The 26981-nt window shown below is 50.8% G+C and overlaps 1 protein-coding gene across 1 annotated transcript in view; it reads right to left on the bottom strand.

Annotated features, from left to right (window-relative positions):
• Positions 1-26981, bottom strand: part of prkd2 (protein kinase D2) — a 158554-nt gene that overhangs the window by 65329 nt on the left and 66244 nt on the right. The window contains exon 2 of the mRNA XM_063059919.1: positions 9642-9780. Coding sequence (XP_062915989.1) covers positions 9642-9780 — 139 coding nt within the window. The remainder of the gene's footprint in view (positions 1-9641; positions 9781-26981) is intronic.

Consider the following 26981-nt stretch of genomic DNA (forward strand, 5'->3'; position numbering starts at 1 on the left):
GAGGTACAGAGGGGATGAGGTAGAGAGAGGGGATGAGGTAGAGAGAGGGGATGAGGTAGAGAGAGGGGATGAGGTAGAGAGGGGATGAGGGAGAGAGAGGGGATGAGGGAGAGAGAGGGATGAGGGAGAGAGAGGGGATGAGGGAGAGAGAGGAATGAGGGAGAAAGAGAGGGAATGAGGGAGAAAGAGGGGATGAGGGAGAAAGAGGGGATGAGAGAAGGAGGAGATGAGGGAGAGAGTGGGAAGAGGGAGAAAAAGAGGGGGAGGGAAAGAGGGGGGATGAGGGAGAGAGAGGGGATGAGGGAGAGAGAGAGGGGATGAGGTAGAGAGAGGGGATGAGGTAGAGAGAGGGGATGAGGGAGAGAGAGGGGATGAGGGAGAGAGAGGGATGAGGGAGAGAGAGGGATGAGGGAGAGAGAGGGATGAGGGAGAGAGAGGGATGAGGGAGAGAGGGGGATGAGGGAGAGAGGGGATGAGGGAGAGAGAGGTGATGAGGGAGAGAGAGGGGATGAGGGAGAAAGAGAGGGGATGAGGGAGAGAGAGAGGGGATGAGGTAGAGAGAGGGGATGAGGTAGAGAGAGGGGATGAGGGAGAGAGAGGGGATAAGGGAGAGAGAGGGGATGAGTGAGAGAGGGGATGAGGGAGAGAGAGGTGATGAGGGAGAGAGAGGGGATGAGGGAGAGAGAGGGGATGAGTGAGAGAGGGGATGAGGGAGAGAGAGGTGATGAGGGAGAGAGAGGGGATGAGGGAGAAAGAGAGGGGATGAGGGAGAGAGAGAGGGGATGAGGTAGAGAGAGGGGATGAGGTAGAGAGTGGGGATGAGGGAGAGAGAGGGATGAGGGAGAGAGAGAAATGAGGGAGAGAGATGGGATGAGGGTGAGAGATGGGATGAGGGTGAGTGAGGGAGAGAGAGAGAGGGGATGAGGTGGAGAGAGAGAGGGGGTGAGGGAGTGAGAGGGGATGAGGGAGAGAAAGGGGATGAGGGTGAGCGAGGGAGAAAGAGAGGGGATGAGGTAGAGAGAGGGGGTGAGGGAGAGAGAGGAGATGAGGTGGAGAGAGAGAGGGGGTGAGGGAGAGAGATGGGATGAGGGAGAGAGAGGAGATGAGGGAGAAGAGAGAGGGGGTGAGGGAGAGAGAGGGGATGAGGGAGAAAGAGGGGATGAGGTACAGAGGGGATGAGGTAGAGAGAGGGGATGAGGTAGAGAGAGGGGATGAGGTAGAGAGAGGGGATGAGGTAGAGAGAGGGGATGAGGGAGAGAGAGGGGATGAGGGAGAGAGAGAGGGGATGAGGGAGAGAGAGAGGGGATGAGGGAGTGAGAGGAATGAGGGAGAAAGAGGGGATGAGGGAGAAAGAGGGGATGAGGGAGAAAGAGGGGATGAGGGAGAAAGAGGGGATGAGAGAGAGAGGAGATGAGGGAGAGAGAGGGGATGAGGGAGAAAAAGAGGGGGAGGGAAAGAGAGGGGTTGAGGGAGAGAGAGAGGGGATGAGGGAGAGAGAGGGGATGAGGGAGAGAGAGAGGGGATGAGGTAGAGAGAGGGGATGAGGGAGAGAGAGGGGATGAGGGAGAAAGAGAGGGCATGAGGGAAAGAGAGGGGATGAGGTAGAGAGAGGGGATGAGGTAGAGAGAGGGGGAGGGAGAGAGACAGGATGAGGGAGAGAGAGGGGATGAGGGAGAGAGGGGATGAGGGAGAGAGAGGGGATGAGGTAGAGAGAGGGGGAGGGAGAGAGACGGGATGAGGGAGAGAGAGAGGGGATGAGGGAGAGAGAGAGGGGATGAGGGAGAGAGAGAGGGGATGAGGGAGAGAGAGGGGATGAGGGAGAGACAATGGATGAGGGAGAGAGAGAGAGGATGAGGGAAAGAGAGGGGATGAGGGAGAGAGAGGGGATGAGGGAGAGAGAGGGGATGAGGGAGAGAGAGGGATGAGGGAGAGAGAGGGATGAGGGAGAGAGAGGGATGAGGGAGAGAGATGGGATGAGGGTGAGAGATGGGATGAGGGTGAGAGATGGGATGAGGGTGAGTGAGGGAGAGAGAGAGGGGATGAGGTGGAGAGAGAGAGGGGGTGAGGGAGAGTGATGGGATGAGGGAGAGAGAGAGGGTGTGAGGGAGAGAGAGGGGATGAGGGAGAGGGGATGAGGTAGAGAGAGGGGATGAGGGTGAGTGAGGGAGAGAGAGAGGGGATGAGGTGGAGAGAGAGAGGGGATGAGGTAGAGAGAGGGGATGAGGTAGAGAGAGGGGATGAGGTAGAGAGTGGGGATGAGGGAGAGAGAGGGATGAGGGAGAGAGAGAGGGGATGAGGTAGAGAGAGAGGGATGAGGGAGAGAGAGGGATGAGGGAGAGAGAGAAATGAGGGAGAGAGATGGGATGAGGGTGAGAGATGGGATGAGGGTGAGTGAGGGAGAGAGAGAGGGGATGAGGTGGAGAGAGAGAGGGGGTGAGGGAGTGAGAGGGGATGAGGATGAGCGAGGGAGAAAGAGAGGGGATGAGGTAGAGAGAGGGGATGAGGGAGAGAGAGGGATGAGGGAGAGAGAGGGGGAGGGAGAGAGAGGGGATGAGGGAGAGAGAGAGGGGATGAGGGAGAGAGAGAGGGGATGAGGGAGAGAGAGAGGGGATGAGGGAGAGAGAGGGGATGAGGGAGAGAGAGAGAGGATGAGGGAGAGAGAGAGAGGATGAGGGAAAGAGAGGGGATGAGGGAGAGAGAGGGGATGAGGGAAAGAGAGGGGATGAGGGAGAGAGAGGGGATGAGGGAGAGAGAGGGATGAGGGAGAGAGAGGGATGAGGGAGAGAGATGGGATGAGGGTGAGAGATGGGATGAGGGTGAGTGAGGGAGAGAGAGAGGGGATGAGGGAGAGAGAGGGGATGAGAGAGAGAGAAGGGATGAGGTAGAGAGAAGGGATGAGGTAGAGAGAGAGGGGATGAGGTAGAGAGAGGGGATGAGGTAGAGAGGGGATGAGGGAGAGAGAGGGGATGAGGGAGAGAGAGGGATGAGGGAGAGAGAGGGGATGAGGGAGAGAGAGGAATGAGGGGGAGAGAGAGGAATGAGGGAGAAAGAGAGGGAATGAGGGAGAAAGAGGGAATGAGGGAGAAAGAGGGGATGAGGGAGAAAGAGGGGATGAGGGAGAAAGAGGGGATGAGGGAGAAAGAGGGGATGAGGGAGAAAGAGGGGATGAGGGAGAAAGAGGGGATGAGGGAGAGGGGATGAGGGAGAAAAAGAGGGGGAGGGAAAGAGAGGGGATGAGGGAGAGAGAGGGATGAGGGAGAGAGAGGGATGAGGGAGAGAGATGGGATGAGGGTGAGAGATGGGATGAGGGTGAGTGAGGGAGAGAGAGAGGGGATGAGGTGGAGAGAGAGAGGGGGTGAGGGAGAGAGAGAGGACGAGGTGGAGAGAGAGAGGGGGATGAGGGAGAGAGAGGGGTTGAGGGAGAGAGAGGGGATGAGGGAGAAAGAGGGGATGAGGTACAGAGGGGATGAGGTAGAGAGAGGGGATGAGGTAGAGAGAGGGGATGAGGTAGAGAGAGGGGATGAGGTAGAGAGAGGGGATGAGGGAGAGAGAGGGGAGGATGAGGGAGAGAGAGGGATGAGGGAGAGAGAGGGATGAGGGAGAGAGAGGGATGAGGGAGAGAGAGGGGATGAGGGAGAGAGAGGAATGAGGGAGAAAGAGAGGGAATGAGGGAGAAAGAGGGGATGAGGGAGAAAGAGGGGATGAGGGAGAAAGAGGGGATGAGAGAAGGAGGAGATGAGGGAGAGGGGATGAGGGAGAAAAAGAGGGGGAGGGAAAGAGAGGGGATGAGGGAGAGAGAGGGATGAGGGAGAGAGAGGGATGAGGGAGAGAGATGGGATGAGGGTGAGAGAGGGATGAGGGAGAGAGAGGGATGAGGGAGAGAGATGGGATGAGGGTGAGAGATGGGATGAGGGTGAGTGAGGGAGAGAGAGAGGGGATGAGGTGGAGAGAGAGAGGGGGTGAGGGAGAGAGATGGGATGAGGGAGAGAGAGGAGATGAGGGAGAAGAGAGAGGGGGTGAGGGAGAGAGAGGGGATGAGGGAGAAAGAGGGGATGAGGTACAGAGGGGATGAGGTAGAGAGAGGGGATGAGGTAGAGAGAGGGGATGAGGTAGAGAGAGGGGATGAGGTAGAGAGGGGATGAGGGAGAGAGAGGGGATGAGGGAGAGAGAGGGATGAGGGAGAGAGAGGGGATGAGGGAGAGAGAGGAATGAGGGAGAAAGAGAGGGAATGAGGGAGAAAGAGGGGATGAGGGAGAAAGAGGGGATGAGGGAGAAAGAGGGGATGAGAGAAGGAGGAGATGAGGGAGAGAGTGGGAAGAGGGAGAAAAAGAGGGGGAGGGAAAGAGGGGGAGGGAAAGAGGGGGGATGAGGGAGAGAGAGGGGATGAGGGAGAGAGAGAGGGGATGAGGTAGAGAGAGGGGATGAGGTAGAGAGAGGGGATGAGGGAGAGAGAGGGGATGAGGGAGAGAGAGGGATGAGGGAGAGAGAGGGATGAGGGAGAGAGAGGGATGAGGGAGAGAGGGGGATGAGGGAGAAAGAGAGGGCATGAGGGAAAGAGAGGGGATGAGGGAGAGAGAGGGGATAAGGGAGAGAGAGGGGATGAGTGAGAGAGGGGATGAGGGAGAGAGAGGTGATGAGGGAGAGAGAGGGGATGAGGGAGAAAGAGAGGGGATGAGGGAGAGAGAGGGGATGAGGTAGAGAGAGGGGATGAGGTAGAGAGAGGGGATGAGGGAGAGAGAGGGATGAGGGAGAGAGAGAAATGAGGGAGAGAGATGGGATGAGGGTGAGAGATGGGATGAGGGTGAGTGAGGGAGAGAGAGAGAGGGGATGAGGTAGAGAGAGGGGATGAGGTAGAGAGAGGGGATGAGGTAGAGAGAGGGGATGAGGTAGAGAGGGGATGAGGGAGAGAGAGGGGATGAGGGAGAGAGAGGGATGAGGGAGAGAGAGGGGATGAGGGAGAGAGAGGAATGAGGGAGAAAGAGAGGGAATGAGGGAGAAAGAGGGGATGAGGGAGAAAGAGGGGATGAGAGAAGGAGGAGATGAGGGAGAGAGTGGGAAGAGGGAGAAAAAGAGGGGGAGGGAAAGAGGGGGGATGAGGGAGAGAGAGGGGATGAGGGAGAGAGAGAGGGGATGAGGTAGAGAGAGGGGATGAGGGAGAGAGAGGGGATGAGGGAGAGAGAGGGATGAGGGAGAGAGAGGGATGAGGGAGAGAGAGGGATGAGGGAGAGAGGGGGATGAGGGAGAAAGAGAGGGCATGAGGGAAAGAGAGGGGATGAGGGAGAGAGAGGGGATAAGGGAGAGAGAGGGGATGAGTGAGAGAGGGGATGAGGGAGAGAGAGGTGATGAGGGAGAGAGAGGGGATGAGGGAGAAAGAGTGGGGATGAGGGAGAGAGAGAGGGGATGAGGTAGAGAGAGGGGATGAGGTAGAGAGAGGGGATGAGGGAGAGAGAGGGATGAGGTAGAGAGTGGGGATGAGGGAGAGAGAGGGATGAGGGAGAGAGAGAAATGAGGGAGAGAGATGGGATGAGGGTGAGAGATGGGATGAGGGTGAGTGAGGGAGAGAGAGAGGGGATGAGGGAGTGAGAGGGGATGAGGGAGAGAAAGGGGATGAGGGTGAGCGAGGGAGAAAGAGAGGGGATGAGGTAGAGAGAGGGGATGAGGGAGAGAGAGGGATGAGGGAGAGAGAGGGGATGAGGGAGAGAGAGGGATGAGGGAGAGAGAGGGATGAGGGAGAGAGGGGGAGGGAGAGAGACGGGATGAGGGAGAGAGAGGGGATGAGGGAGAGAGACGGGATGAGGGAGAGAGAGAGGGATGAGGGAGAGAGAGGGGATGAGGGAGAGAGAGGGGGAGGGAGAGAGACGGGATGAGGGAGAAAGAGGGGATGAGGGAGAGAGAGAGAGGATGAGGGAGAGAGAGGGGATGAGGGAGAGAGAGGGGATGAGGGAAAGAGAGGGGATGAGGGAGAGAGAGGGGATGAGGGAGAGAGAGGGATGAGGGAGAGAGATGGGATGAGGGAGAGAGAGAGGGGATGAGGGAGAGAGAGGGATGAGGGAGAGAGAGGGATGAGGGAGAGAGATGGGATGAGGGAGAGAGAGAGGGGATGAGGGAGAGAGATGGGATGAGGGTGAGTGAGGGAGAGAGAGAGGGGATGAGGTGGAGAGAGAGAGGGGGTGAGGGAGAGAGAGGGATGAGGGAGAGAGATGGGATGAGGGAGAGAGAGAGGGGATGAGGGAGAGAGAGGGATGAGGGAGAGAGATGGGATGAGGGAGAGAGAGGGGATGAGGGAGAGAGAGGGGATGAGGGTGAGAGATGGGATGAGGGAGAGAGATGGGATGAGGGTGAGTGAGGGAGAGAGAGAGGGGATGAGGTGGAGAGAGAGAGGGGGTGAGGGAGAGAGAGGGGATGAGGGTGAGAGATGGGATGAGGGTGAGTGAGGGAGAGAGAGAGGGGATGAGGTGGAGAGAGAGAGGGGGTGAGGGAGAGAGAGGGGATGAGGGAGAGAGAGGAGATGAGGGAGAGAGAGAGGGGGTGAGGGAGAGAGAGGGGATGAGGGAGAAAGAGGGGATGAGGGAGAGAGAGGGGATGAGGGAGAGAGAGGGATGAGGGAGAGAGATGGGATGAGGGAGAGAGAGAGGGGATGAGGGAGAGAGAGGGATGAGGGAGAGAGATGGGATGAGGGAGAGAGAGAGGGGATGAGGGAGAGAGATGGGATGAGGGTGAGTGAGGGAGAGAGAGAGGGGATGAGGTGGAGAGAGAGAGGGGGTGAGGGAGAGAGAGGGGATGAGGGAGAGAGATGGGATGAGGGTGAGTGAGGGAGAGAGAGAGGGGATGAGGTGGAGAGAGAGAGGGGGTGAGGGAGAGAGAGGGGATGAGGGTGAGAGATGGGATGAGGGTGAGTGAGGGAGAGAGAGAGGGGATGAGGTGGAGAGAGAGAGGGGGTGAGGGAGAGAGAGGGGATGAGGGTGAGAGATGGGATGAGGGTGAGTGAGGGAGAGAGAGAGGGGATGAGGTGGAGAGAGAGAGGGGGTGAGGGAGAGAGAGGGGATGAGGGAGAGAGAGGAGATGAGGGAGAGAGAGAGGGGGTGAGGGAGAGAGAGGGGATGAGGGAGAAAGAGGGGATGAGGGAGAGAGAGGGGATGAGGGAGAAAGAGGGGATGAGAGAAGGAGGAGATGAGGGAAAGAGAGGGGATGAGGGAGAAAGAGGGGATGAGGGAGAAAGAGGGGATGAGAGAAGGAGGAGATGAGGGAAAGAGAGGGGATGAGGGAGAGAGAGGGGATGAGGGAAAGAGAGGGGATGAGGGAGAGAGAGGGATGAGGGAGAGAGAGGGATGAGGGAGAGAGATGGGATGAGGGTGAGAGATGGGATGAGGGTGAGAGAGAGGGGATGAGGTAGAGAGAGGGGATGAGGTAGAGAGAGGGGATGAGGGAGAGAGAGGGGATGAGGGAGAGAGAGGGATGAGGGAGAGAGAGGGATGAGGGAGAGAGGGGGATGAGGGAGAAAGAGAGGGCATGAGGGAAAGAGAGGGGATGAGGGAGAGAGAGGGGATAAGGGAGAGAGAGGGGATGAGTGAGAGAAGGGATGAGGGAGAGAGAGGTGATGAGGGAGAGAGAGGGGATGAGGGAGAAAGAGAGGGGATGAGGGAAAGAGAGGGGATGAGGGAGAGAGAGAGGGGATGAGGTAGAGAGAGGGGATGAGGTAGAGAGTGGGGATGAGGGAGAGAGAGGGATGAGGGAGAGAGAGGGATGAGGGAGAGAGAGGGATGAGGGAGAGAGAGAAATGAGGGAGAGAGATGGGATGAGGGTGAGAGATGGGATGAGGGTGAGTGAGGGAGAGAGAGAGGAGATGAGGGAGAGAGAGGAGATGAGGGAGAGAGAGGAGATGAGGGAGAGAGAGGGGATGAGGGAGAAATAGAGGGGATGAGGGAGAAATAGAGGGGATGAGGGAGAAATAGAGGCGATGAGGGAGAAATAGAGGGGATGAGTGAGAGAGAGGGAGAAAGAGAGGGGATGAGGGAGAGAGAGGGAGAAAGAGAGGGGATGAGGGAGAAAGAGAGGGGATGAGGGAGAGAGAGGGATGAGGTAGAGAGAGAGGGGATGAGGTAGAGTGAGAGGATGAGGGAGAGAGAGGGGATGAGGGAGAGAGAGGAGATGAGGGAGAGAGAGGGGATGAGGTAGAGAGAGAGGGGATGAGGTAGAGAGAGGGGATGAGGGAGAGAGAGAGGGGATGAGGGAGAGAGAGAGGGGATGAGGGAGAGAGAGAGGGGATGAGGGAGAGAGAGAGGGGACGAGGGAGAGAGAGGAGATGAGGTAGAGAGAGGGGATGAGGGAGAGAGAGGGATGAGGTAGAGAGAGGGGATGAGGGAGAGAGAGGGATGAGGTAGAGAGAGGGGATGAGGGAGAGAGAGGGATGAGGTAGAGAGAGGGGATGAGGGAGAGAGAGGGATCAGGTAGAGAGAGGGGATGGGGGATGAGGGAGAGAGAGGGGATGAGGGAGAGAGAGGGGATGAGGGAGAGTGAGAGGGGATGAGGTAGAGAGAGAGGGGATGAGGTAGAGAGAGGGGATGAGGGAGAGAGAGAGGGGATGAGGGAGAGAGAGAGGGGATGAGGGAGAGAGAGAGGGGATGAGGGAGAGAGAGAGGGGACGAGGGAGAGAGAGGAGATGAGGTAGAGAGAGGGGATGAGGGAGAGAGAGGGATGAGGTAGAGAGAGGGGATGAGGGAGAGAGAGGGATGAGGTAGAGAGAGGGGATGAGGGAGAGAGAGGGATGAGGTAGAGAGAGGGGATGAGGGAGAGAGAGGGATCAGGTAGAGAGAGGGGATGGGGGATGAGGGAGAGAGAGGGGATGAGGGAGAGAGAGGGGATGAGGGAGAGTGAGAGGGGATGAGGGAGAGTGAGAGGATGAGGGAGAGAGAGAGGGGATGAGGGAGAGAGAGAGGGGATGAGGGAGAGAGAGAGGGGACAAGGGAGAGAGAGGGGACAAGGGAGAGAGAGGAGATGAGGTAGAGAGAGGGGATGAGGTAGAGAGAGGGGATGAGGTAGAGAGAGAGGATGAGGGAGAGAGAGAGGGGATGAGGTAGAGAGAGAGGATGAGGGAGAGAGAGAGGATGAGGGAGAGAGAGAGGATGAGGGAGAGAGAGGGAGAAAGAGAGGGGATGAGGGAGAGAGAGAGGATGAGGGAGAGAGAGAGGATGAGGGAGAGAGAGAGGATGAGGGAGAGAGAGGGAGGGAGAGAGAGGGAGAAAGAGAGGGGATGAGGGAGAGATAGAGGATGAGGGAGAGAGAGAGGATGAGGGAGAGAGGATGAGGGAGAGAGCGCGGGGAGAGAGCGCGGGGAGAGAGCGCGGGGAGAGAGCGCGGGGAGAGAGAAAGGTTGAGATGAGAGAAAACAAGAGAAAGGAATGAGAGTGAAAGAGGGGTGAGAGAGAGGGTGAGAGTGAAAGAGTGAGTAAGAGAGCAGCGGAAAGTGGTGGAAAGTGAGAGCAAGAAAGAAGAAATGAGAAGTAAGTTTGCAGAGGAGTCCCCAGCAGCGGTAGGCCGACAGCCGGTGAGACGCTCAGGGAGACGCTGGGGCCGGATGTGAGACACGAAGATGATGGCAGCAGAAAGAGAGAATCGAAGACGAAGCAGCGATCAGCACTGACCTGACAAGACGACCTCGATGAGGTCACCTTCCTGGATATCGCTCTCCGATTTCATCAGCTCGAGGATGTTGTCGCAGTTCACGTTGTGTCTGAACAGGAGGATGTTGTCGTAGAGCCCGTAGAAGCCACATTCTGGGAACTGAGGGGAGACCGAGGCACAAAGCATTAGGACGGCTGCACAGAGCCTGGAGTCTTTACACAGAACAGTCCCATCGCGTGCCACAGTCCAGGGGACTGACACCCACCTGTGCCGTACCCCGGTGTTATTATAGAGCGACAGACCCGTCCCCACCGGTACCGTACCCCGGTGTTACACAGTGACAGACCCGTCCCCACCGGTACTGTACCCCAGTGTTATACAGTGACAGACCCGTCCCCACCGGTACCGTACCCCGGTGTTACACACTGACAGACCCGTCCCCACTGGTACCGTATCCCGGTGTTATTATAGAGTGACAGACCCGTCCCCACCGGTACCGTACCCCGGTGTTACACACTGACAGACCCGTCCCCACTGGTACCGTATCCCGGTGTTATTATAGAGTGACAGACCCGTCTGCACAGTGACAGACCCGTCCCCACTGGTACCGTACCCCGGTGTTATACAGTGACAGACCCGTCCCCACCGGTACTGTACCACAGTGACAGACCTGTCCGCACCGGTACCGTACCCCGGTGTTACACAGTGACAGACCCATCCCCACCGGTACCGTACCCCGGTGTGACACACTGACGGACCCGTCCCCACCAGTACTGTACCCCGGTGTTACACAGTGACAGACCCGTCCCCACCGGTACCGTACCCCGGTGTTACACAGTGACAGACCCGTCCCCACCGGTACCGTACCACGGTGTTATACACTGACAGACCCGTCCCCACCGGTACCGTACCCCGGTGTTACACACTGACAGACCCGTCCCCACCGGTACCGTACCCCGGTGTGACACACTGACAGACCCGTCCCCACCAGTACCATACCCCGGTGTTACACAGTGACAGACCCATCCCCACCGGAACCGTACCCCGGTGTGACACACTGACAGACCCGTCCCCACCGGTACCGTACCCCGGTGTTACACAGTGACAGGCCCGTCCCCACCGGTACCGTACCCCGGTGTTATACAGTGACAGACCCGTCCCCACCGGTACTGTACCCCGGTGTGACACACTGACAGACCCATCCCCACCAGTACTGTACCCCGGTGTGACACACTGACAGACCCGTCCCCACCAGTACCATACCCCGGTGTTAGACACTGACAGACCCGTCCCCACCAGTACCATACCCCGGTGTTACACAGTGACAGACCCGTCCCCACCGGTACCGTACCCCGGTGTTACACACTGACAGACCCGTCCCCACCAGTACCGTACCCCGGTGTTATACAGTGACAGACCCGTCCCCACCGGTACCAAACCCCGGTGTTACACAGTGACAGACCCGTCCCCACCGGTACTGTACCCTATCTCTCTCTCACACACAGTAAATTAGACCAGTGAGTTTACTATGACAGAAACACAAAGGCAAATGTTTTGAGCCCAGCCAATATTCTACAGTGTTTACGAGAGATGGAAGCAGTGGGCAGATTTGGTTTCTTGGTGTTATCAGTGGAGGAATTGTATGGAATTTTAAAAAGAAGACCTTCTTGATCCACAGGGAGCTTGCATCCCCGAGAAGAAAATCACGGCCCATTTCCCAGACGACAAGTCACATCTTAGAAAAACTTGCCGCATTGCACATTGAGTCTGAAGCTGAACAGGACCATTGCCATGGCTGAAAAATCTTCCTGCCTTCAACGCCTCTCTCTTCAAATACTAAAAACTGTGAAGCTGCATCTCTGACGAACTCCAGGCACGAAGAAGGGTCTCGGTCCAAAATGCTGACTCTTTATTCCTCTCCATAGATGCTGCCTGGCCTGTTGAGTTCTCTGTGTTGCTCTGGATTTGCAGCGTCTGCAGAATCTCTTGTGTTTAGGAAGCTGCATTTCTTGGTTTAATGACTCACCTGTAATCGCAGACAGCCTCGATGACGTTGAGATCAGGGCTCTGTGGAGGCTGTACCATCTGTGGCAGAAATCTTTGTTCTTCTTTTCGCTGAAGATAGTTCTTTATGACCTTGGCCGTGTGTCTAGGGTCATTCTTCTGCTGCAGAATGAAGCTGGGACCAATTAGACGCCTCCTTGATGGTATAGTGTGATGGATGAGAACCTGCTTGTATTTCTCAGCATTGAGGATTCCATTAATTCTGACCAGATCACTGAATCCACTTGCGGAAATGCAGCTGCAAATCTGCAGGGAACCTCTGCTGAGCTTCACTGTTTGAGACAAAAATGTCTAATTTGACTCATCGGTCCAGAGCACCTTTTTGCCATCCTTCAGAACCCCAGTCCTTGTGGTTTTGTGCGCAGGCAAGGTTCCTGGCTTTGTTTCCAGTTTGGACAAACGGCTTTTTAGCAGCAACGCTTGCATGAAGACCACTTCCGACATGGACATTTTTGGCTTAAGCAGAAGACAGTTAGTCCGCTGAAGAGCTGGAGAGTTCTACATGGTTAAGTGTCTGCAGCCAATAGTGAAGCTCGGCGGAGGTTCCTGGAAGGTTTGGGGCCGCATTTCTGCAAATCGAGTTGGTGATCCGGTCAGAATTAATGGAATCCTCAAGGACAAGAAGATTATCATCCATCACCGAATACCATCAGGGAGGTGTCTGATTGATCTTAACTTGCAGAAGAACTGTGGCAAGTTCTCCAAGATACTTACAACAACCTACCAGCTGATTTTCTCATAAAACTGCAGAACAGTGCACCGAAGAGAATTGATGCAGATTTAAAGGCAAAAGGGGTAGTCACACCAAATATTGATTTGATTTACAAACTCAAAATGCTGGAGGAACTCAGCAGGTCAGGCAGCATCTATGGAAAGAGTATAGTCGACGTTTCGGGCCGAAACCCTTCGGCAGGACCGGAGAAAAAAAGCTGAGGAGTAGATTCGAAAGGTATGGGGGAGGGGATTTCTCAAACTTCCAGTAATGCCTCCACCCCCCCTTCACCATTTCTCACTCTCTTGCCCCTCTCTCATGTCATCGCCCCCCCCTCTGGTGCTCCTCCCCTTTCTTCCATGGTCTTCTGTCGCTTTCACCAATCAAATTCCTAGCTTTTTGCTTCATCCCTCCCCACCCCCCCCAAATTTCACCTATCGCCTGACATTTCTCTCTCCCCTTCCCCTCACCTTTCAAATCTACTCCTCAGCTTTTTCTCTCCAGTCCTGCCAAAGGGTTTTGGCCGAAAACGTCGACTGTTCACTCTTTTCCATAGATGCTGCTTGTACGGCACGTGGCCAAGTGGTTAAGGCGTTGGACTAGCGATCTGAAGGTTGTGAGTTCGAACTCCAGCCAAGGCAGCGTGTTGTGTCTTTAATCACACACTGCTGCAGTCCACCCAACTGAAAACAGGTACCGACAAAATGCTAGGGGCTAACCTCATGATAGACTGGCGTCCCTATCCGGGGGAGGGGGGAGTCTCGTTGCTTCACGCCACGGAAACTGGCATAAGCACCGGCCTGATGAGCCTATAAGGCTCAGGACAGACTTTAACTTTAACTTTAAAGACGCTGCCTGGCCTGCTGAGTTCCTCCAGCATTTTGTGTGTGGTTGTTCGGATTACCAGATCTGCAGATTTTTGCTTGTTTGTTGATTTGATTTAGTTTTTTACTGTTTACTGCTCTTTGTAGTGATTCCTTTTGATACTTAGAAACTTTTCATTTCATTATTTTTGAAAGCATCTTTGCTTTACAGAATTTGTTTTTTCATGTGTGCCTAAGACTTTTGCCCAGAACTGTATGAAGGTGCACAGGGGCGTGGAGTTTGAACCCACAAACTTATGATTTAGACTTTTACCCACTGAGTCACAACTCGCATCGATTTATGCAGAGAAATGGTGAGTGGGTAGAGAGAAGTCAGCTAAAGGTGAGGCAAATACCTCGACTGAAATAAAATATAAAAAAAACACAAAGCATTAACCCAGCGTCGAGACAAGTCATTCCTTTCACGTTCCTCTCTTGGCAGCGTTCTCAAAGGTTGGAGAATCCGTCACTAAGCTCGTCAACAGATACGGGGTGCTATTCAACACTGCTGCACTGCTGACTGTAACACACAAGAGTTGTGCAACACCATTTAAGACCACAGATGCACTTTGATAATATTGCAAAGATGTAACATTGCAGAAGGTTCTCATGACATTGCCAGGACTGGAGACTGGTTACGCTGAGATTACTTTCTTCGAAATTGAAGGCAGAATTTTGATTAATCATTCTGTGGAAATGGTGGAAGCAAAACCTCTCACACTTAAAAGTTCAAAGTACATTTATTATCGAAGTGTGTGTACTTTATACAACCTTCAGATTCGTCTCTTAACAGGCAGCCACGAAACAAAGAAACCCGAAGAAACCCATATAAAAGAAGGGTGTCAAACACCCAAGGATAACAGAAATCATGCAAACAATGAACAATAAACGCAAGCGAAAAGCATTTTGAACTGAAGTCCACGAAGAGGCTGTCCACGGTCCCTTAGTTCAGTGCAGAGTGGAGCAGCGAGCTGAACCGGGCCATCCCTCACCTCGCACCCCGACGCCCTGACCTTTCCGGTCTGGTCCAGTGCCTAAATCATCCTCCAAACTTCGGGTTCAGTCGTTTGATATGCTCTGTGGCCTGGACCTTACCACCTCAAATCAGCCTAGTGCTTAAATCATTTTCCAAACTTCGGGTTCAGTAGTTTCATATGCTTTGGGCCCTGGACCCTGCCACCTTGATTCGGCCTAGCACTTAAAATCGTCGTCCAAAGATCGGGTTCTGTTGCTTTGATACGCTTTGGGGCCTGGACCCTGCCACCTTGATTCGGCCTAGCGCTTAAAATCGTCGTCCAAAGATCGGGTTCTGTTGTTTCGATACACTTTGGCCTGTACCTGACTTTTCCAATTCGGCCCGGCGCTTAAATCGATCGAACCTCGGGTCTTTCTTGCTCTTGGCAATGGGCCCGCTGTCTCGCCTCGCCTCAGTTCTGCCAGAATTGCCTCCAAGTCCAAAGGGAAGTTGCAGAGTATTGTTTGCGTAGACGAGCACTTGAGTTATCAAGGTATTGAAGCCGATAGGGCGAGCGCTGGAAAGTGGGATGAGGGTTGACAGGTTGCTAGCTAACCCAGATGGGTTGCTAGGTAACCCAGATGGGTTGACTTGTTGTCTTTTCATTTTCGAGATTGAGGGGAGATTGACTGTCGGTGAGTAAATCTATAAAGGAGGTCTGGACATAACAAATCTTCCTGACACTTATTGTTTGTTTATTTATTATTATTATTTCACTTTTTTCTTTCTTTTTGCTTTTGTAGATTTTGTTGTCTTTTGAACTGTTGGAACAGGCAGGGGAGATGGAATCTTAATTGCAATACATTTATTGCAAATGGTCAAGAATTTAAGAAATATTTCAGAACTTAAGGAAAATCCTCAGCTGTTATGGTTGTAGCCCAGGGTAAATGTGCAGAACTCCAACAACAAATAGAAGTACCCAACAAGAACAACGGTGAGTTGGAAAGAGATTGGAAAATGGAGGAAATTATTACAAGGATACAAAAGGAAAAGGAATTTGTTGCAAAGTGAATTAACTACATTCAGATTATAAAATGAAAACAGGGAAGCAAATGAAGAAGAACTCCGAGGTCTCAGTAAACAACTGCAGGCTATGATCCAAGAAAAGGAAAACCTAAAAAACAGTGGATAGACTTGGAAGAACAGCAATTTTAAAAGTATAACGTGCGATAATTACTATTCTTTAACAAGACGATTTTAGCCTTACAAGTGATGTAGATGAAATCAATGTAATTGAGGTAATGCAACTATACGAAAACATGTGACAAAATTAGGGAAGAACGGCGGTTTGCGGCATATCTAATGAGCGCATTAAGCATTCACGAGGAATTACAACTACAGAGTGAAGATAATAGAGAACTGCAGGCTGAACTAGATTGTCTAAAGTAGAGAACTCCAGGACATATTTGGTTGGCACACCACAAGTCTAGCAGGTGGCGGTAACACACTGAAAACTGGTTGCCAACCGCCATTAAACAAAAAAGGAAAAGAAGAAGTTGTCTTTTGCACACCGGTTGTCTCCCTGTTGGTGCAGTCTTTCATTGATTTGATTGCGGTTAGTGGATTTATTGACTATGCCCAGAAGAAAATAAATCTCAGACGCCCAATATATCGACGCAGCTACAAAAAAGGCAAGACAGCAGCTATATTTCATCAGGAGCTTGAGGAGATTTGGTGTGTCACCAAAAACACTCGTAAATTTCTACAGATGTACTAGAGAGCATCCTGACTGGCTGCATTACTGTCTGGTACTGGGGGGTGGAGGGGGGGGGTTGACTTGGGGAAGATCGAAGCAAGTTACAGAGAGTTGTAAACTCAGTCAGCTCCATCACGGGCACCAGCCTCTGCAGTATCCAGGACATCTTCAAGGAGCGATGACTCAGAAAGGCAGCATCCATCATTAAGGACCCCCATCACCCAGGACATGCCCTCTTCTCATTTCTACCGTCAGGGAGGAGGTACAGAAGCCTGAAGACACACACTCAGTGATTCAGGAACAGCTTCTTCCCCTCTGCCATCCGTTTTCTAAATGGACATTGAACCCGTGAACACTACCTCACTACATTTTTTTATTTCTGGTTTTTTTTTTCCACTGCTTATTTAATTTAACTATTTGATATATATACTTACTGTAATTCACGGTTTTTTCTCTATTATTATGTATCGCATTGTACTGCGACCACAAAGTCAAAAGATTTCACGTCATATGCTGCTGATATTAAACCTGATTCTGATTCGGTGACCTTTATGTACTTTGATAATAATTTACTTTGAACTTGGAAAAAGGAAGAAGCTATTTCCAATTTAAAGATGTACACATGATAAATAACTCATGAACTTTGAAGATTCTTCAGTCAGTAGAAATATCATAGAAAATAGGTGCAGGAATAGGCCATTCGGCCCTTCGAGCCTGCACCGCCATTCAGTATGATCATGGCTGATCATCCAACTCAGAACCCTGCCCCAGCCTTCCCTCCATACCCCCTGATCCCTTTAGCCACAAGGGCCATATCTAACTCCCTCTTAAATATAGCCAATGAACTGGCCTCAACTGTTTCCTGTGGCAGAGAATTTCACAGATTCACCACTCTCTGTGTGAAGAAGTTTTTCCTCATCTCGGTCCTAAAAGGCTTCCCCTTTATCCTCAAAGTGTGACCCCTCGTTCTGGACTTCCCCAACATCGGGAACAATCTTCCTGCATCTAGCCTGTCCAATCCCTTCAGGATTTTATATGTTTCAATCAGATCCCTCCTCAATCTTCTAAATTCCAACGAGTATAAGCCTAGTTCATCCAGTCTTTCATCATATGAAAGTCCTGCCAACCCAGGAATCAATCTGGTGAACCTTCTTTGTACTCCCTCTATGGCAAGGATGTCTTTCCTCAGATTAGGGGACCAAAACTGCACACAATACTCCAGGTGTGGTCTCACCAAGGCCTTGTACAACTGCAGTAGTACCTCCCTGCTCCTGTACTCGAATCCTCTCGCTATAAATGCCAGCATACCATTCGCCTTTTTCACCGCCTGCTGTACCTGCATGCCCACTTTCAATGACTGGTGTATAATGACACCCAGGTCTTGTTGCACCTCCTCTTTTCCTAATCGGCCGCCATTCAGATAATAATCTGTTTTCCTGTTTTTGCCATCAAAGTGGATAACTTCACATTTATCCACATTAAATTGCATCTGCCATGAATTTGCCCACTCACCTAACCTATCCAAGTCACCCTGCATCCTCTTAGCATCCTCCTCACAGCTAACACTGCCGCCCAGCTTCGTGTCATCCGCAAACTTGGAGATGCTGCATTTAATTCCCTCATCCAAGTCATTAATATATATTGTAAACAACTGGGGTCCCAGCACTGAGCCTTGCGGTACTCTACTAGTCACTGCCTGCCATTCTGAAAAGGTCCCGTTTATTCCCACTCTTTGCTTCCTGTCTGCCAACCAATTCTCTATCCACATCAATACCTTACCTCCAATACCGTGTGCTTTAAGTTTGCACACTAATCTCCTGTGTGGGACCTTGTCAAAAGCCTTTTGAAAATCCAAATATACCACATCCACTGGTTCTCCCCTATCCACTCTACTAGTTACATCCTCAAAAAATTCTATGAGATTCGTCAGACATGATTTTCCTTTCACAAATCCATGCTGACTTGGTCCAATGATTTCACCGCTTTCCAAATGTGCTGTTATCACATCTTTGATAACTGACTCTAGCAGTTTCCCCACCACCGATGTTAGGCTAACCGGTCTATAATTCCCTGGTTTCTCTCTCCCTCCTTTTTCAAAAAGTGGGGTTACATTAGCCACCCTCCAATCCTCAGGAACTTGTCCAGAATCTAACAAGTTTTGAAAGATTATCACTAATGCATCCACTATTTCTTGGGCTACTTCCTTAAGTACTCTGGGATGCAGACCATCTGGCCCTGGGGATTTATCTGCCTTCAATCCCTTCAATTTACCTAAGGGTACATTTACATGAGGGTAATCCCCAAAGATTGCCCTCATGCCTCAAGAGACTGGGTTCGTCGCTGGGAATCTGGCCCCAAACTTTAGTCACCAAGTTTGAGACTAGAATGTCTAGTTATGGTCAAAACTGTGCTTTCATACTGGATATGAGATACTCAAGTCAAGTTTATTGTTACTTAACTATATACATGTATATAATGTACATATATAATCATATAATTTATGTAGAAATGAAACGTTGTTTCTCCGAACCAGGGTGTGCACATAACACAATAACTTAGGAAAGTAAGAATTAAATCTACGCATGAATTACACAAAGATAAACAAAGTAAAGTGCATAAATTAAATATTGTAGGGTAAAATACAAATTATCCAGTGATGCTTCGAATGTGATACAGCAGGGAGTTCAGAAGCCTGATGACCTGAGGGAAGAAAGTATTCCCCATTCTGACCGTTCTTGTCTTTATGCATCGGAGTCTCCTGCCTGAGGGTAGAAAGTCAAAGAGGATGCTGGATGGATGGGTGGGGTCCTTGATAATACTAAGGGCCCTGCGTACGCAGCGCTCCTGATAGATGTCCCCGATGGATGGCAGGGAGACCCCTGTGATCCTCTCGGCCATTCTCACAGTCCCTAGTAGGGACTTTGGTTCCGATGCTTATCAACATTAAGCACATGGTTCACAGCTTTCTGTGCCTTGGTGGATCACGTGCTTGTCGAGATACATTACAACTGCCGTGAGTCTCAGCCTGTACCACGCCCTCAGAAGCATTAAACAAGTTCTCTTAGTTTCTATTCAACGCCTGCTGATTAGTCATGAAAATATTTGAGAAATTTAGATTAGCTTCATTAGACTTGTTTACTTCCAAACATGAGCTGCTTTGCATCAACAACCAGCGCAGTCCAAGAACTGTGCTGGGAGCAGCCCGCAAGTGTTGCCGCGCTTCCGGCTACCCGACATGGAAACTACCTGCAACTCATGAGGGCTCGCAAAATCGTGATAGGGCGCATCCCACCTCAGTAATCACCTCGGCTACACACACATGTACACTCACACTCACATACGTGTGCGTGCACACACACACACACATATATATATATATATATACACATACATACACACACATTCACTCACACACGCTCACATACGCATACAGATACATAGACACACAAACACTCACACACACACACACACTCACACACATGCGCGCTCACACACACACTCACACACACGCACATACACGTACATACACACACAGATACACACACACACATACAGATATACACACACACACAATGCTGGAGGACCGGAATGGACGGGTGAAGACGGCAGAATAAAAAGCTGGGGGTCGGGGAAGGAGGATAACTGGAAGCTGAGAGGTGAAGCCAGGTGGGTGGGAAAGGTCAAGGGCTGGAGAAGAGGGAATCTGACAGGAGAGAAGAGTGGACCAGAGGAGAAAGGGAAGGAGGAGGGGACCCAGGGGGAGGTGACAGGCAGGTGAGAAGAGGTAAGGGACCAGAGTGGGGGATAGAAGAAGAGACGAGGGGGAGGGAAATTATCAGAAGGAGAAGGAGAAGGAGAAATCACTAGTTTAATCTTCTACCATCCGCCAGGAGAAACAGAAACATCTCTGCATGGACATCCGGACTGGAAAACAGCTTTATCCCCAGGGCTGTCGTGCAACTGAACAACGCCCCATTTTACGAGTTGTTTGTTTTTAATGCAGTTGCAACTTGAAGTCATTCCAAATAACTCAGATGCTATTTTAAATTTAGCCATTGTGTTTTTAGTAATTAAATTGCCAGTCTGCTGTTCAGCACGGAGTGGAGTGACACTGCAATCTTGTTGTCCTCAGCAAAGACAATAAACTTCTAACTACCTAATTAACTAAATGACATAGCGCGTCCAAAGCAACACACACAGAATGCTGGAGGAACTCAGCAGGTCAGGCCGCATCTATGGAAATGAATAAAGAGTCGATGTTTCAGGCGGAGGCCCTTCCTCAGGACTGGAGAGGAAGGGGAGAAGTCAGGGTAAAGAAAGTGGGTGGAGTGGAGGATGTCCACAACTCCCTCGCCCTACCCCGTACGTCTCTGGAACGTGGGAGGAAAGTGAATCACCCACGTGCTCACGGGGAGATCGAATAAACTATTCCTTAATTTTATTCAGATTCAGCCTTCGAGCTGCGCTGCCCAGCAATCCCCTGACTTAACCCCAGCCTAATCACGGGACAGTTTACAATGACTAATTAACCTACGTAGATCGAGAAATTGCACTCGAACAGGCTGGCTTCAGGAGTGGACGAGGCACCAGGGACCAGCTCTTCAACATGCGCCTAATAATGGAGAAAACGAGAGCGATCAATACCCCCTGTACATCTGCTTCATAGACCACTCAAAGGCATTTGACTGTATCCAATACACCAAAGTGTGGACGACAATGATTCAACTGGGCGTGGCACCACACCTAGTGGCTCTTCTAGAAACACTGTATGCCACGCAATGCTCCAGCCTTCGGACCACATCTGGAGAGACGGAATCGTCCTGCAACGGGAAACGAGTCCACCAGGGCTGCGTCCTTTCTCCACACCTGTTTTAACGTCTACACTGAGATGATTGTGAGACTGGCAATTCCAGACAACACTGGCATTAAAATAGGAGGAAGAACCACCAGTAACTTGAGAAACGTAGGTGGCACAGCCCTGCTAGCCACAACAGAAGAAGACCTACTCAATAATATTGCAAAAGGCTCTGCTGAATTTGGATTGCTGATAAATGGCAAATAAGACCAAAGTTAAGGTGATAAGCAAAACTGCAATTCAAGCTGACATCTACATCGGAAACGATAAGATCGAATAAGTATCCTCCTTTATATACCTTGGTGCAGAACTAAATGACACAAACGAATGCACCAAGGAAATAAGGGGAAGGCTAGCAATGGCACGCACAAGCACTACCAAGCTCAGAACAGAAATGCGCAGAAATTTTTTTAGCCAGAGGGTGGTGAATCTATGGAATTTGTTGCTACGGGCAGCAGTGGAGGCCAAGTCATTGGGTGTATTTAAGGCAGAGATTGATAGGTATCTGAGTAGCCAGGGCATCAATGGTTATGGTGAGAAGGCGGGTGAGTGGGACTAAATGGGAGAATGGATCAGCTCATGATAAAATGGCGGAGCAGACTCGATGGGCCGAATGGCCGACTTCTGCTCCTTTGTCTTATGGTCTTAACATCTGGAAAGATAGATCTGTGAGCACTGACACCAAGATACACCTCCTCAAGAGTCTTGTCTGGCCAGTAACCCTATATGGCTGTGAAACATGGACCCTAAAAGCAGCTGATGAAAAGAAGTCGCCAGCATTTGAGATGTGGGCATACCGAAGGATCCTCAGGGTATCATACATTGAAAGGAGATCCAAGAATTTCATCCTAGGAAAGATTGGCACGAAACCAATACTTCTGGAAACGGTTATCCAAAGGAAACTTCGCTATTTTGGACACATCTCAACAACTGATGACACACTGGAACGCACTGTGTGCTTGAAGGCAGAGCAGAAGGAAGCCGCTCCCAGGGCAGACAGAGGACAACTTGGATCGACAACATCAAGAAGTGGACCAGTCTCCCCGCCGGAGATGCAAGAGGTTTGACTGCCGACAGATCACACTGGAAGAAAGTGGTCACTGAGGCTCTGGCAGAGTATGGCACACGATGATGATGATGAATTAACCCATCAACTGATACGCTTCCGGACTTTGGGAGGAAACCAGAGCACCCGGAGGAAACCCACGCGGTCTCGGGGAGAGCGTACAAACTCTGTACAGGCAGTGACAGGAAATGAACCCAGGTCACCAGTACTGTAAAGCATTGTGCTAACCTCTACACTATGGACTGACATGTTGAAACGGGAATGGGAATTAGAACGTTTGGCCTCTGGGAAGTTCTGCTTTTGGTGGATGGAGCAGGGGTACCACCAATGCAACACCGACTTGGTGGTGTGAAACCTGTTGGCCATCCATCCACCTACTGCTGGAGAACAAAAGAATGGAACTCCGCTCCGCTACACCCTCCACTACGCCACGTTTCACTCAGCAGCTCATGGATGTACTTTGGTTTGGAGAGGTTTAACGTTCACACATCAAAAATAGCAGAGATGACCTTTTAAGTTAGACACAGCCAGGATCTCCTGGTGGCCACATCATCTCAATTTGGCTTAACCTGTACAGACCTGTTGGTCCATCCGACTTTCTGCACCAGTGTCTACTCGTCTCCAGGCTCCAAGGTGCAGGATTGAGAGAGGCTGTAGAGAGTTGTAAGCTCAGCCAGATCCATCACAGGGACAACACTCCCCTCCATCGAGGACACCCTCAAAAGGTGGCTCTCAAGACGGCAGCACCCATCATTAAGGCCCCTCATCACCCTCTTCCCATCGGGGGAGGAGGTACAGGATCCTGAGGACGCTACTCAGGGCACAGCTTCCTCTATACCATCCCATTTCTGAATGATCAGTGAACCCATGAACATAACCCCACACTTGCCCTTTCGCTCTGCTGTCCCGGTGAGGCCAAACTCCGGCTGGAGGAGCAACACTTCATATGTCTGCGTCGCCTCCAACATGAAACCACAAACATCGATGTAAGAACATAGGAATCCACAGCACATTACAGGCCCTTCGGCCCACAATGTTGTGCTGACCATGTAACCTACTCTGCAGACTGCCTAGAATTACCCTACTGCATAGCCCTCTATTTTTCTAAGCTCCATCTACCTATCTAAGAGTCTCTTAAAAGACCCTATCATATCCGCTTCCACCACCGCCACCGGCAGTACGTTCCATGCACTCACCACTCTCTGTGTGAAAAACTTACCCCCGACATCCCTCTTGGTACCTATTTCCAAGCACCTTAAAATTAAGCCTCCTCGTGTTAGCCGTTTCAGCCCTGGGAAGAAGCCTCTGGCTATTCACAGGATCAATGCCTCTCATCATCTCGTACACCTCTATCAGGTCACCCCTCATCCTCCGTCGCTCCAAGGAGAAAAGGCCAAGTTCACTCAACCTATTCTCATAAGGCACGCTCCCCAATCCAGGCAACATCCTTGTAAATCTCCTCTGCACTCTCTCTATAGTATCCACATCCTTCCTGTAGTGAGGCGACCAGAACTGAACACAGTACTCCAAGTGGGGTCTGACCAAGATCTTACATAGCTGCAACATTACCTCTCGGCTCTTGAACTCAATCCCACAGTTGATGAATGCCAACACACCATACGTCATCTTAACAACACAGTCAACCTGCGCAGCTGCTTTGAGTGTCCGATCAACACGGACCCCAAGATCTCTCAGATCCTCCACACTCCCAAGAGTCTTACCATTAATATTATATTCTGTCTTCAAATTTGACCTACCAAAATGAACCACTTCACAATTGTCTGGGTTGAAGTCCACCTGCCACTTCTCAGCCCAGTTCTGCATCCTATTGATGTCCCGCTGTAACCTCTGACAACCCTCCAGACTATCCACAACACCTCAACCTTTGTGTCATCAGCAAACTTACTAACTCACACTTCTACTTACTCATCCAGGTCAATTATAAAAATCACAAAGAGGAGAGAGGTCCCAGAACAGATTCCTGTGGAATACCACTGGTCATCGACCTCCATGTAAAACATGAATCATCTACAACCACCCTTTGCCTTACGTGGAAAAGCCAGTTCTGGTTCCACAAAGCAAGGTCTCCTTGGATCTCATGCTTCCTTACTTTCTGAAGGAGCCTTGCATGGGAACCTTGTCAAATGCCTTACTGAAATCCATATACACTACATCCATTGCCCTACCTTCATCAATGTGCTTTGTTACGTCCTCAAGGAATTCAGTCAGGCTCATAAGGCATGATCTGCCCTTGACAAAGCCACGCTGACTATCCCTAATCAGATTATGTCTCTCCAAATGCTCATAAATCCTGCCTCTCAGGATCTTCTCCATCAACTTTCCCACCACTGAAGTATGACTCACTGGTCTATAATTTCCTGGGCTATCTCTACTCCTTTTCTTGAACAAGGGAACAACACTTGCAATCCTCCAGTCCTCTGGTATTTCTCCCATTCCCATTGATGATGCAAAGATATTAGCAAGAGGCTCAGCAATCTCCTCCCTCACTTCCCACAGTAGCCTAGGGTATATCTCATTCAGTCCCAGTGACTTATCTAACTTAATGTTTTTCAAAAGCTCCAGCACATCCTCTTTCTTAATTTCTATATTCTCAAGTGTTTCAGTCCATTGTACGTCATCCCCACAATTGCTAAGGTCTTTTTCCCTGGTGAATACTGAAGCAAAGTTTTCATTAAGTACCTCAGCTACCTCCTCCAGTTCCATGCACACGTTTCCACTGTCACACTTGATTGGCCCTATTCTCACACGGCTCATCCTCTTGCTCTTCACATACTTGCAGAATGTCTTGGGGTTTTTCTTAATGCTGCTCACCAAGGCCTTCTCATGGCCCCTTCTGGCTCTCCTAATTCCATTCTTAAACTTCTTCCTAGCACCCTTGTATTTTTCTAAAGCTTTAACAGTACCTAGTTTCTTGAACCCTTTCGTAAGCTTTTCTTTTCTTCTTATCTTAGATTTTCTACATACTTTGTACACCATGGTCCTTTAACCATCCTTTCCCTGCCTCAATGGAACATACCTATGCAGAACACCATGTAAATATGCCCAGAACATTTATCACATTTCTGCCGTGCATTTCCCTGAGAACATCTGCTCCCAAGTTCCTGCCTAATCATAGTCATACTTTATTGATCCCAAGGGAAATTGATTTTTGTTACAGTTGCACTATAAATAATTAAATAGTAATATGTAATTATGCCAGGAAATAAGTCCAGGACCAGCCTATTGGCTCAGGGTGTCTGACCCTCCAAGGGAGGAGTTGTAAAGTTTGATGGCCACAGGCAGGAATGACTTCCTATGACTATGACTTCCTATTCCTATAAATAGCATCATATTTCCCCCTACCCCAATTAAATGTTTTCCCAAATTGCCCTCTCCAGCGCTATGGTAAAAGAGATAGAGTTCTCCAACGTCAACAAATTTCTTTCTCTTCCCTCCTCTTTTTTTTCCATTTCTCAATCTAATTACTCTCATACACTCCCTCCCTTTCTCCCACATACAACTGTCCTCCCCTATCAGATTCCTTCTTCTTCAGCCCTTTACCTCGTCCACCTATCACCTCCCAGCTTCTTACTTCATTCCCCGTCCCCCCCCACCACCTACCTCTCCCTCACCTGCCATCTTGTACTCCTTCCCCTCCTTCCACCTTCTCAATCGGGCTTCTGCCCCATTCCTCTCCAGTCCTGACGAAGGGTCTCAGCCCTACACGTTGACTGTTCACTTCCCTCTGTACATGCTGACCGACTTGCTGAGTTCCTCTAGCGTTTTGCGTGTGTTGTTACAGATTACGACTGCTTTAATCCCTGCACAGCATTTGACTACCTAATCCTAACTGGCACCTTGGCACAGTTACCATATTGTTGGAGGCCCCATCATTCAAGAAAGACACGAAAGCAGGATCCTGTGTGGGTTAGGATGGACAATTCTACACTATGGTGGGAATGTAAGCTATAATAGCACCAGTCACCCCGGTTCAATTCCCACCGCTGCCCGTAAGCGGTTGTATGTGGACAGATTTCCTCCGGGTGCTCTGGTTTCCTCCTTTATACCAGAGACATATGAACATAAGAAATAGGAGCAGGAGTCGGCCATCTGGCCTATCGAGCCCATTCCGCCATTCAATAAGATCATGGCTGATCTGGCCATGGACTCATCTCCACTGAACAACACAGATCAAAGTTGCTGGTGAACGCAGCAGGCCAGGCAGCATCTCTAGGAAGAGGTACAGTTGACGTTTCGGGCTGAGACCCTTCGTCAGGACTAACTGAAGGAAGAGTGAGTAAGGGATTTGAAAGTTGGAGAGGGAGGGGGAGATCCAAAATGATAGGAGAAGACAGGAGGGGGAGGGATGGAGCCAAGAGCTGGACAGGTGATTGGCAAAAGGGATGTGAGAGGATCATGGGACAGGAGGCCCAGGGAGAAGGAAAAGGCGGGGGGGGAAACCCAGAGGATGGGCAAGGGGAATAGTGAGAGGGACAGAGGGAGAAAAAGGAGAGAGAGAGAGAAAGAATGTGTGTATATAAATAAATAACGGTTGGGGTATGAGGGAGAGGTGGGGGCATTAGCGGAAGTTTGAGAAGTCATCTCCACCTACCTGCCTTTTCCCCATAACCCTTAATTCCCCTACTACTCAAAAATTTATCCAGCCTTGTCTTGAATATATTTACTGAGGTAACCTTCTCTGCTTCATTGGGCAGAGAATTCCACAGATTCACCACTCTCTGGGAAAAGCAGTTCCTCCTCATCTCCGTCCTAAATCTACTCCCCTGAATCTTGAGGCTACGTCCCCTAGTTCTAGTCTCACCTACCAGTGGAAACAACTTTCCTGCCTCTAGCTTATCTATCCCCTTCATGATTTTATATGTTTCTATGAGATCTCCTCTCATTTTCTGAATTCCAGAGAGTCCAGTCCCAGGCGACTCAATCTCTCCCCATAGTCTGGCTCCACACAGGTGAGTTCGATAATTGGTCCATGGGTGTACCTGGGTGTTGCGGGCTCGTTGGACAATAAGGACCTTTTACTGTGCTGTATCTCTAAATAAGTAAATAGATGTGGGTGTGCAGCTGGTCA

This window comes from Mobula hypostoma, chromosome 10 (genome assembly GCF_963921235.1).
Source record: "Mobula hypostoma chromosome 10, sMobHyp1.1, whole genome shotgun sequence".
NCBI classification, from domain to species: Eukaryota; Metazoa; Chordata; class Chondrichthyes; order Myliobatiformes; family Myliobatidae; genus Mobula; species Mobula hypostoma.